We start from the raw sequence: 12,559 nt of genomic DNA on the forward strand, positions 1-12,559 counted from the left end.
ACATGTCCTCTCTTTCTCACTGTCTGGCTCTGCTTAAAGCACCTTTTCTCTGCTTCTGTTTCAGTCTCCTGCATGGAGGATGTCATCATCTTCCTTCCTACACTCAGACAATCATCTGGTACACTGTCTGATGACAGTATGAAGATTTAATGCACACTGCCCGATTCCGAAGGCAGTTTTGGTACTATATCAGCAGACACAAGTGTGTAGAATCATTTTCATGTTTGACCACGCATTTGTGTCTAATTTCAGCCGCTGGCCTGGTGGTAGTCCTGAATCCTCATAATGCAACCTACATTTTGCAGTTAAATATTACTAGAGCAAAGCAGTCCCACAGCATGATGCTGCCCCTACAATGCTTGAAACTTTACACAGCATACCAAAAAAAATAATAATAATAATTATTATTAATTGTGGGTAAAAAGCTGAATATTTACATTTTAAACCTTATGACTTGGTCCAAAGTTTTCAGGCCTCCTTCTACATGAATCCTCAATATATTTTGTTAGAATTTTGGCACATACTTCCTTACCAAACTCCTATAACTGACCAATATATGTACATACAGACAAGCTCAGTTGTCTGCAAAATGTCTCAAAAAGATTGAGACTGAGACACCAAAACATGAAAATGATACACACTTTTTATTTAATTTGGGTTTATGCTTAAGGTTATTCCACATTATGGAAGGCACATTTGTGCACAAGCTTCAATATCTTAGCAACTATGTTGACATATTGTTTCAAGATTTCTATATAATGTTCTTTCCTTATTATACCATCTACTTTGTTAAGTGCATAAGTTCAGTTCTGCTGCAGAATACTTATACAACACGATAGTACCAACCAGTAAATCAAATCTGACTTAATTTTGTCAGATTTTTACAATGGGTTTTTTGCCTGTATGCATTTACAAACTCAATTGCGGCCTTTTTATAGTGGTTTAGCTTCTTTTGTAAAGAGTGGTCTAACAGACCAAGTTGAAATTTTTTTTTACCATCTTCAGCCAGGATAATCACAAGTTCTTAGCTGGAGTTAAGGTTAGCGTAAATGACTATCCAACCAAAACTTTGCATGCGCTGATGTGGTTTCCCATGTGACTTATGAGTCATTTTGAGAGAGAATGCGTCAAAGTTTGATCATGTTAACAGAAAGTTAGTGGCCCTGGAGACAACAGCCTGTGTGACAATTTCACCCACACAGAGTGTGAATTTGTGGGTTGCGTTAAAGTTGTATGTGAAGAAGTTGGAAAGAGATTCAGGGAATGCAAGCTTCTATGTGTTAATGTCACAAAGTCAGCTGAGGTACAAGTAGCCTGCATGAATTTGAATGCTCTAGATTTCGTTGAGGCTTTTGAGTGTGGTAATGTGCATCTGTTGGAGTTCATGCGCCAGCATCTGCAAAACTGATCAATTAGTAAATCCCTCCCCTGAACGGAGTGTGTAAAATCGCAGCTTACCTCCTGTATCAAGATACAGCTATGACTAGCAAGTGTGTGTGAGGTACAAAGCTTTGAAAAACTTTGAAGGCTTGGGGATTCAAATCACTGCAAAGTAGGTATGTTTTGAAACAATTTCTGGGCTAACAAAAAAGTTTCAGGACTTGGAGCAAAACAGAAGCTTCTGTAGAGGGAACCGTCTACCTGTCCTGTCATTTCTTGGGCCTTTGAACTGTTGGCTTATTTTTTTAAATTAAAAGATCCTTCAGACCCTCCCGAGGTCCTACGGTTCTAAATTTTTGATGAAGACAGGAGATCAGGAGGTGATGTTATGTTGAAAAAAATTCAAGCTGAAGTTTTTTTTTTTTTCTGGCAGGAGCTAGTTCCCAAGGTTTATGTACTTTACTCCTACAGCAAAGGAAGTAAAGTATGTATATACTACTGTCAGTGTAGCTAAATAGGTTCCTGGTCCAGAGAAAAATATATATAGATGCAGCTTGTGTGCCAGGAGTGTTGCATGAGTTGGTTCTTAGCAAAACATGATCTGTAAAAATTGGTTCTTTATCAGCTTTAAATGTCTCAAATTTGACCCCAAGTGCTGAAAAACAACATATTCCATATAATTTATATTTATAAAGAATCAATTAAGTCACCATCAAAAAGACATGAGTAGAAAATTAAATACACCCTTTGGGATAGTTTGTAGAAGGACTTGTTTTCTCTGTTACAGAAGAATATTGGCCTCTCTCTGATTCAAATTACCATGAATTAAGTTATTCATTCATGCACAGCAAATCCACCAGATAATAAATATTTCTCCGTCCTTATTCTTTTATTGGGATGATAGTTAACCATCACTCCAAAAACATTTACAAATGTAGGTTATGCGAGGACACTGTTGTCTCTCATGAAAGTTATGAGGTGAAGGTTCTGAATAAATCCTGGAGTCTTCAAGAATAGCTATCCCTACAAAATTTATAGAATTCATTTTTGCAATGCATCTAGAAAACAATGCCTAAAAAGCTTTTTCTTTTAACAAACTCCAAAAATTAAGCACTCCATTTAACATCTGAACAGCGCAGCTGATGAGACTAAAGGTTCTGATGCAGTTCTTTAGAAAATAATCCTTTGCTTTACTATGAGGGAACAGGAACAGAGCAAGAACAGAAAGAAGTGACATGCACAGCAAGCCTACTGTAATAGCTAATATATTGTGCATTTGGCATTACCAGATATCACAACCTCTGTAAATCACACTTAGATTTTTGTCACTTCAGTAAAAGTTAGCCAAGTATGCCTCTGAATCCATCTGGAAAATGTAACAACACTTGTGTTTTGCTTTCATATTGGTTGATTTGCTTCCCGTGCACTGAGCCTACACCTCAAGTGAACATTTTGCTTGTTTATTATCCAAGCCTTAAAGTCGATCTCTCGGGTTAGTGTGTTTTTGCTTTGTTCATGTTTTAAACAGAGACATGTGTCACTGTTAAAATGTGTGGCACTTCCACGAGCAGAAGGAGGAAGCGAGGCGTGAAAACACAAGATGACACCCAGGCTGACCTTTACTGAACTCCCAAAAGAACTGACAATGTTTTCACCCTTACAAAACCGGGGATCAGGTACTGAAGAGCTGGGAGGGCGACGTCTGGTCTCAATGTCCTTTGAGATCAATGCTCACTTCAACGGTGTCACTGCAGGCTCCCAGGGTGTCAGTTATTTGACTAATAATACAAACGTGGGTCGGTGTCTCTTTCAGTTACAGGCAAATGATTGCATTCGGTTTCAGCACTGCAGGAAAAGTGTTTCATGAACCAATCGGGAAGAAATAAAAGGAACAGAATAAGATCAAGGAGGAGATAAAAGATAATGCATGTAACCTCTCACTGTAGATTTGTCATCGGGGATGTTTAATCTTTTCTTCACAGTAAAATATGTGTTGTTGTTTTTTTATCCTCACAATTTGGGGGCGGAAAATCTCCCATAAATCCTTCATTTAAAATGTATTTCACTGGTATTCACAAGATAGAATGTATTTGTTTATGCCTAGCATTTATAAATGCTGCTGCTCTAATATTTGTCTGAACAGTTTTTGTTTAAATCATTCAAAATTTAATACAGATCACATATCCAAGCTTTCCATCAATTCTGAGCAGCTTCCCTGGCCTGCTGAGGTGAAGTATCTCCCACCAGCATGATGCTACCAGCATGATGTTTCATGGTGGAAAAAGTGTGCTCAGGATTATATACAATCATAGCAACTTTTTCATCGGTCAAAATATCAACAAAATCCACTGAAGCCTATGGTTGTAAAGTAAGAAAACATGAAAAAGTCAAAAGAAGAATATATATAGTTCACCAGCAAATCATCAAATGGAAACAAAAAAAAACAAAAAAACTCCCAAAACATACCTTTGGCAACGGCACGAAGCTTCTTCAGCAGTTTGACGTGAGAGTCTGGTTTTATGATGGTGGTCACATAAGGCTCACAGCCTGCAGCGTCTATTAAGGTGTAGTAGTAGAGAAGGCGGCCCAGGTCACTTCCCTCCACAGTGGGCAGAACATATTTGGTCATGTGGCTGTAAAAGGCCTCCGGGTCTCTTTTCAAAGTGTCAAACAGTTTGAGGGAGTTACTCCGACTTTCGATTTCTTCAGTGGAAAGACTTGAAGTGAAAGAGAAAAAGCAGGGGGCAAAAAAATATTTTAAAAAATCAGCTGAGAATCAAATCAATACAGCACAACTGCATTTGGAACCAGATATTAACATACACAGTATAAAAAGACACATAGCTTTTCCCTCACTGAGTTTAAATAAATCTAAAACTATCCAGATAGGATTATCAAAATTACGTCTGCTCAATGCCAGATTATCGATAGAGAATCTTGTTTCCTTTAAGTTCATAAGTTTAACTACATTAAGCTTACTAAGTTGTTCAACGATTTAGGAAGACTTCTGATGGCCACAAGTATCACCAATTTATGTGGAGGAAAAAGATGGACACTTGAAACACCATCCCAACATCAACATATTGGGAAGGCAGCATCACACTGTGTGAGCGCTTTGCTGCAGGAGAAACTGGTGAACTTTACAAAACAGATGAAAACAGAAAGCTATGTGGCAAACTAATAAACTGTGGAAGAATTTCGAAGTCACACAGGCCATTCTACCAAATATTAAGGAAATGAATCTATGAATCTTCTTAAAAAAAGATCTATAAAAAATTCTCCTAAAAATTTTTGGCATTTAGCAAATATAAATAGTTGTTTAATAGTTCGCTAGTTCACCTAATTAAGATAAAACAAGAACGATTGGTCTTATTTTGTGTCAGGCACTCAGAAAAATGGATATGTCTTTTTTTAGACATGTTAGATATTTAAAAATCTGTTAAACATTTGATTTGTTAAGCATTTGATTTTAGCCTCAAAGCCAAAGATTTGTTCAGTAAGACTACAAGTAAGCACGATTGGTTGAGAACTGTTTAAACGCAGTAGGAAAAGTCATAAAAAAATAATAATAAAGCCCTAAAAAGAAACATTTAGGATATTTATCACAGCTGACAATCCTAACAATTTGAACTGATCAAACTTATACAAAGAGGAGGAATGAAAATAAAATCGAAAGTATATAGGAAGAAAGTCAAGTCGACGATATATTGAACGTTCAGATGGTGGCAAAAATCTGAGGGGAAGCCATTTCATCGACTTGATTAATCTGAGCACAATTTGAGTTTGTGTAGCCACAGAGCAAAAAGTCAACTGCAGCAAGTGGTCCAAAGAACGGGAACCAAACTAAAATGAAGAGAAGCAGAACAGCACAAAGAAACGGAGAAAAAACCCCAGAGAAATGCAATTAAAGTCAAACAAGAAGCGCTACAAAGATTAAAAAGGCAAGGGCGATGTAAAGCTACTCGCCGGTGGTCTCCGAGGGGCTCTGAGCAATCTGCGGCTGTCTGGGAGCGTGTTCGTAAGAGTGGAGTTCTGTTTATCTGTCAGAACGAGACAACATCAAAGTGGACAATGCTTCCCCTGGGCTCTCCGTCGCACTTAGCTGGGAGGCTTCTGCTAATGAAAAAATTAAATAGAGAGCAACAGCGGGTGCAGCCGCTGACAATAGGCTCAATAATGTAAATAACTCTAATCATGTTCACCACAGGAGCTCTAATATGGCTGCAATCATCTGAACTAATACAAAGGGAAGCACACTCAGCTTAGCTAGTGCTCTGTCTCTCACACACAGACAGGCACCCAATCAGGGTTGTTTCATTAGTTATTCATAATGCCTCTAAAGAGAATGAGGACTATATGAATTGAAACCTTCTTTTAGTAAGATGAGAGGTTATGAGTTTTGATAAAAAACATTTCTTAAGTTGGGAGCGTTTCTTCTGTTTTTCTCTGCGGTTTTTAACATCTCTGTGGTGAACATATTTCTCTCTGATAGCTTCATTACTAGTCTCCGCCACGCTGGCTTTGCCGCCGCCGCCGCCGCCGCTTCCTTGTTGGTTGCTCTCGAAGGACGCAATAGAATTTCCCCACTCTATCTTTGCGGTACTCATGTGGCTGTAATATCAGATGCTTGTTATTACAATCTTCTCTTGTTTGTTTCAAAAGCCAGCCAGAACAAGGAGCCAATTTAATCTGATTTGATCTCTGCGCCGCTCCTCGCAGCCCTCGTCTCCCGGCTCGTCCCAGGCCCATATTAACATGTTTGCTTCAGATGTGATGCATGAGATAGCAAACAAAAAGAGATTGCTAATGTCCCCAAATTTTGAGGCCTATTCAATTGAAGAGCCAATCAGACAGTACAGATTAAACTGTAGGGAAAAGTGATAGCTATCCAGCACGGCATTGTTCAAAGAGGTGCTGTCCGAGGGTCGAGGATGCTTGTAACTTTCTGCAAAGTAGGGGAGGTTGTACTGTAATGCTGTTGGAAAAATGCAGAAAGCATTTCTTGTTTTTTCCATAATACATAGAATATATTCAGTTAATGATGTCAAACTACATGCAGCTGTAAGATTCTCAGCAATATGAGAAGCAGTATTGAGTAAATGCGGGCCTGGTAGACTCTCATCAACACAACCAAACACACACCCACTGTCCAATGGACACTGTTCTGATAAAAAAAATTAAATAAAAAAAAAAACAGTATCTTTGGAGAATACAAATAAACAAGCAGTGGACAGGCGAATGTGGTGTTATGTGCAGCAGGAGAAAATGAAGAGCCTTATGTATAAAGGTTTCAGGTGCTTTGCTAGAATGATAAGACCTGTCAAACTTTATTCTATAAATATAGTCTATACTCTTGAAAAACAGCCCTGAGGAGCTCAATAGGTCGACCAGGCGCACTATATGAAGAGAGTTTAGTCCTCAGCGCAGTTGTCCTTGGTTTGATTCCTGGTCTCTGGCCATTTGTTGCTTGCCTTCCCTTTCTCTCTTCTTTCTTATTCCTTGTCAAACTACTGTTCATGAAAGGCCACTAGTGCCAAAAAAAACTTGAAAAATAAAACCAAACCAAAAGAAAACAGCAACAGCTTCAGCAGCCAAGCATATCATGTGTGTGCAGCGTTAATCAATAACTAAGACAATGTTAAATTTTCCTGTCAGGCCACAGGACTGCCTTTAGCGTCACTTCATGCTCAAATACTACAGAGCAAGCTTGTAGACAGGCAAGAAGTTCAACACCAGCTGCTGAGCATGAAAATGATTTCACTGATTTAATACATTTGTAGTGAAGGAATGATGAGTCGTCAGAAAACATAATTAAGAAGGTTCTCATGGTAAAACGCACATTCATGAAAAATATAGTATTTTTCTTATTTACATTCTCAAAGGGGACAAATTAAAACCTATGGATGTTCGTCATTAAGGTAGAAACTATTGCTTATTTAATACAATTTGTCATAAATATCAACTAAGCATAAAAATGTATCAATCCTCTTAAGTTTTTCTTTGTTCTATAACCTAAAAATATAAATAAAATTGTAGTTCTATATAAATGACAGCATATTTACTCTCATCAAAAATCAAGATTTGTACTTCTAAACACATTTTATTTAAAATGGCTCTTTAGATTGTCAAAGATGTAGATCCCTGGACTAAGTCCAGTATGCATGTTTTTATACTTATTCATTCGGAAAGCACATCACAGGTTTTATGAATTGTCTTCAACAAGTTCAATAAAGTTGCTACAATTTATACCACACAGCAGTATGATGTAGTTGGAACCACACAAAAAGAGGGGTTGCAGGAATGTGCCAGAAAAAAAAAAAAAAAAGAATGTGTCAGAGCAATTTTAGTTTCAAGGACCCAGGCAATTGTTATGTTGAAGACTGAGAGCAATTTGAAGTCTGGCAAGAAAAAGCTTGCTGTTTTACTGAAAGAGTCAGAGTTGACCAAAATTCTGGACTGCAAATTCAACTTCAATTCAATCAACTGTGAATTGTGGCAGCTCCTAAACAAGGTGAAATGCAAAAAATGTATTTCCCATTAGGGATCAATGTAAGTCAAATCTCCATTTTGCACTCCCACTTCGGTCTATATACGTCTTTCCCCTTTAAATTCTCCCAACTGCACTATTTATACCGTTTCCTTCCTCCATCCATCCATTAAATCAATAGGCATACTGCAGATGCTTCTACTTGAGATTATAGCATGAATATACTTCACAGATTTGTCATGATCTTGAGGTTTTGGTGGAAACACACACACACATAAAGCAGCTGTGAAAAGGGTTTAGGAAGGTGCATGTTGTAATTTATTGTTAAGCGGAGTCCATAAAGCATTTCCCTATATCAGAATGTGACAAGTGGGAATTTATCACAGATGCACACACACGTTTGCCTCCAAACACGAACAACCCTCAAACTCTGCTGAAAAGGCGTTCTATAGAAACAAGAAGAGATGCACTGCTAGCCCGATAAACTATATAGGAATTGAGGGAGCAAATAAATTATGTAAATGGTTTCCGACACACATCCTGTCATAAATCCAAACTCACTCATTCTCTAGATGTTTCATTTACACTTGGATAAAATGCTTTCTTTAATGTTTCCATGGTCTCTAAGAATGAGTTAAGTTCACATTGGATTCACATTTTTCTAAATAAAAAAAAATGGGTATCTGGAAGTTCAATGTTATTTAAGTAGTCCTAAAATATTCTGGTAGGGTTTTTTTTATAATATTGTGGAGAAGTGCTGTAAACTACAAACTAATGATACCCTGATCAGTGATTTTTGATTTCAATCAATTATTTTATCTTTTAGGATAATGCATTAATGAGAAAATGTTCTTCTCTAATAAAGTTATTGGTTCTGAATCCCATAGAAAGCAATATTATCCCCATTTATGCATCGTTTGTTCCTACCCTTAGAGATTTTTATAAAACCTAAAGTTCATGTTGTTGGCTGATGCATTTACACACCAAAAAGGGTTAAAGATTCTTGAGTGATGAATGTAATGAACAAGGGTTAAAAAAAAAAAAAAGTCTTCAATTTCTATAGTTTTAGACCTTCCAATCAACCATCAGAGCAGGTGAATTAGACAATTCTAATCTCTGGATGATTATTTTGTGCATATCTACTACAATAAAACATCAAATTAAGGAAAAAAAATAGTAAATCACAAGGAGCTAATGTGATTATGTATGTGTCCATGTACCTGCTTTCTGTAAAGAGGAACTCGAGGTGGGTCATGTAGACCTCCCACAGAGGGACGGAGTAACGCTTTGCCAGGGATAAAGCAATCCTGTACACGTTGTCATCCAGTGTCCTAGCACAAACATAGAAAAGGAGAACAGACGTGGCAATAATCAGATTTTTATCCTGTTAAAGTAGAGAAGTCAATTTCTTTTAATTACTTCAATTACATAAATGTTGCAGAAACGTTTCAAACTAGATTAACCCTCAGGACACCTTTACTGTGCCTTTGCTCTATTTACCTTCATGCTGCAAAATGGTACACTTTATAAAACTATTATGAAAATTAAATTTTTTTCCACTGTCATTGCATTAAATCTTTTCTATATTTTTATGCCTGTTTAGTCCAACAAAAAAATACTCTTTTTGAAGAAGGAAAACACACAATATGCAGTATTTTGCAAAAATAAACAACTTTTTATTGATGTGGGTGTTTCAGGGTGACCAGGTCAAAACTTAATCACAACACTGATTTGTATGCAGTATTTTTTATTTATTTTTTTTTGGAGTAATAAGAGTTGAAACCAAAAACCAACACTTCTTATCTTTGTGACCCCAAATGGTACACTTTTAAAAGTCCAACAAAAAAAAAAAAAATATTTAAATATATTTTTCACTTTTTTCTTCAATTCTTTTCTACAGCTCCAGACGTAAAGTGATGGGATCTATGATAATTATAAGGAGGGGTCATCACATCTAAAACCACTTCTCCTTGTATTTTAAAGGTAGAAACTTAGATTATTTTGGTCTTCATGGGAACATACTTTTAAAATGATAGCACTGTCATCCATTGGAAATATGTGATTATAATGGAAGTGAATAGGACCAAAATGGGACAGAAGGAAAAGTAAGTGTACATAACTTCTCCTGTTCTACAAACCTTACAATCAAAAGCTCAAATAAATTTCAAAAAGAAAATAAAAAACAGTCCTGACCAAGTTTCATAGAATTAACCTTTAATATGACAGATAATGTGAAAAAAAAGCTGTGAGGCAAGATGTACCATTTTGGACAGGAAAGGTGCGCCAAGGGTTAAGCACACATCTTTAGACATGGTACAACTCCATTCATAATACAACTGCTAAAAATACTTTTCCAGCTGCCAGCTTCACATTCCAAATACAAGAATAACAAAAATTTCCTTTAAAAAAACTTACTCTGTGAGGCCGAGAATAGTGTTTTTCTTGTACTCCATGTCAGAGCTGAAGCGCTGCACATCCACTCCCCGGCCCAGGCCCTGCAACACCTGAGCCTGAGTGAAGTCTGTCAGGCGCTCATTGTACACATACAGCTGGCTGATTAGCTTCTGCAGCTCCTCTGGCCAGGCCGAATATGAGGAGACATGCTGCGTGACCAGTCGAATCAGCTCCTTCGGATCGGCCTGTGGAAAGAAAAGGATTTAATGTCTCTGGATAACACGTGACAGGAATTTTCTCTCTATGAGCAATGAGAAGCTCGTAACAGAAGGGTTTCAAGTTTTAAGCCAATGTACTTTTCAAAACGGAATACTTCAAAATGCATTTAAGATAGAAAAGAAAAAAGAAAAAATATATGTTTTTATGACATTGCTAGCCTGGTACAAACCAATGCCTTGTTCTATGCTTTGTTTCATATGGAGGGTCTGGACTTTCGCTTGTTGATATTATTACCATGATGTGTGTGAAGTACCAGCTCAATGAAGCTTACCAGAAACCGCGTGCGCTGTAAACAACCCCATGGGGAGTGGGGCCAATAAAATGTCTTATTCGTCTTGCTCTGACTTTAGTTACTCAATATTTGGAAGCTTAGCGAACATAGACTGAATGGCTTTGTTCACTTCCTCCTGTGCTATTGCCAAACTACAACCTTGTATAGACAAACTACAATTCTAAACCAGTGCAGAAAACCATTGTGAATTGTTCACGACTCCTTCTGCTTGCTAATTGGCCCAGTTGAAATTCTACCAGAGAAATCCATCACAATGGGAAAAAGCCCAGATGAAGCACGTGATAAAAAAAATGGAGCAGAATGAAAGTAACAGTCAGGCTATAATAGTACATGTTTTTGAAGGTCAAATTTTTTATTTGGACCATTGCAGCTTTTTATTCATTGTCTTTTTTGCCATTTCTTCAGACCCTGAAAGTATTTTGTTTACAAAGTGATGAAAGTTACAAAAGAAGCAGACAAGATCACACTTCAGGTCTAAAAATGATCTACAATGACAAATTATTAACCATCTCAACTTTAAGAAATTCTAAAATCATTCCAGAGAAAGATTGTGAAAGAAGTTACTGTAGCGATTTTTGAAATCAAACATCAACATTAATTGCAGTAATTGTGGCATGTTCATGTCTTACATGGATTTTGAAACCTTGCAGTGCGTGCTCAGCTTAAGAGGATATAAAACTCATTCAAAAAGGAAGGAAATAAAAACATAATTGATTATTCAACAAAAGCATAATCAAATCCCCTTTAAGCACAGTTCATGCTAATCTGATACATTTTGTGCATAGCCTTACAAACCATATTAGAAAGAATTTCACCAAGTAAGACTAATTGTTTTTTTTCCTTTCAGTGATGTTTGCTTTTACATCTAATTACAGTATTGAGACAAGAGGTGCAGCACACCATTAAGGTTACATTTGGCCTAATTAATGCTGACATTGGGAGTTGACTTTAGCAATGCCACACATAGAGCCTGAAACGCCGCATACTGTGAAGTTTTCCAGAGGTCTCAGCAAAACACTCTAATGAGGTTATTAAAACAAATTTTGGTAATTTTCAGAAACTGAAAAAAAAAAAAAAGAAAACATGAAGAAATAGATCAACGTTTCTCTAATTACGCTTATGGAGATTTATTCCTGCACATGTTCAATCAGGTAATTTAAAGTGGAGCTTGTTTTTACATGTCAAGAAATTATGGCAAGATGTACCATCATTGCTATGGAGATTCGGGCCTGTGGGGATATTACAGACAGGTTTAAATTGACAGTGTAATACAGCAGGAGGGCTAGGTGAATGTTCTTTCTTTCTTCACCTCCATTCTAATTAAATGAGCTCCCAAATTTCAGTCGTTGGCATCTTATACCATGCCGCCCGGCAGGAGGAGATGGTTTATTTGTTGATCTTATTTGCATAAGGTAATTATAGCTGCTGGAAATGTGCAGCTGTGTGTTTGTGTATCGCCTTGCTCACACATCTCCTGCGTGTGTGTGTCTGTGCGAGTGCGAATGTAAGCTTAGTGCCAGACTTGGTGGCAGATTCGCAGTTCAAAAGGAGGACAGGAAAGGTTGTGAGAAGCCAAGTTGCAAAGAGAAGAATCATAAAAGTGAAGTCAGTGTAGATTATAAGTCAGAAGGAGGGAAAGTCATAAGATGAGAGGGGGGAGGAACAGTGGGGGTGGAAGAGTTGGGACATGGGCAACGGGAGAAAAGGAGGGTGAAGGTAACGTACTG

At 37.3% G+C, this 12,559-nt stretch overlaps 1 protein-coding gene across 1 annotated transcript in view; it reads right to left on the reverse strand.

Annotated features, from left to right (window-relative positions):
- nbas (NBAS subunit of NRZ tethering complex) overlaps nt 1–12,559 on the reverse strand; it is a 163,972-nt gene that overhangs the window by 57,844 nt on the left and 93,569 nt on the right. Inside the window, exons 42-44 of the mRNA XM_008398001.2 lie at nt 10,283–10,506; nt 9,088–9,198; nt 3,847–4,097 (exon numbers count right to left, since the gene is read on the reverse strand). Coding sequence (XP_008396223.2) covers nt 3,847–4,097; nt 9,088–9,198; nt 10,283–10,506 — 586 coding nt within the window. The remainder of the gene's footprint in view (nt 1–3,846; nt 4,098–9,087; nt 9,199–10,282; nt 10,507–12,559) is intronic.

This window comes from Poecilia reticulata, chromosome 21, assembly GCF_904066995.2.
Source record: "Poecilia reticulata chromosome 21, P_reticulata-male-v2, whole genome shotgun sequence".
In the NCBI taxonomy this organism is placed as follows: domain Eukaryota; kingdom Metazoa; phylum Chordata; class Actinopteri; order Cyprinodontiformes; family Poeciliidae; genus Poecilia; species Poecilia reticulata.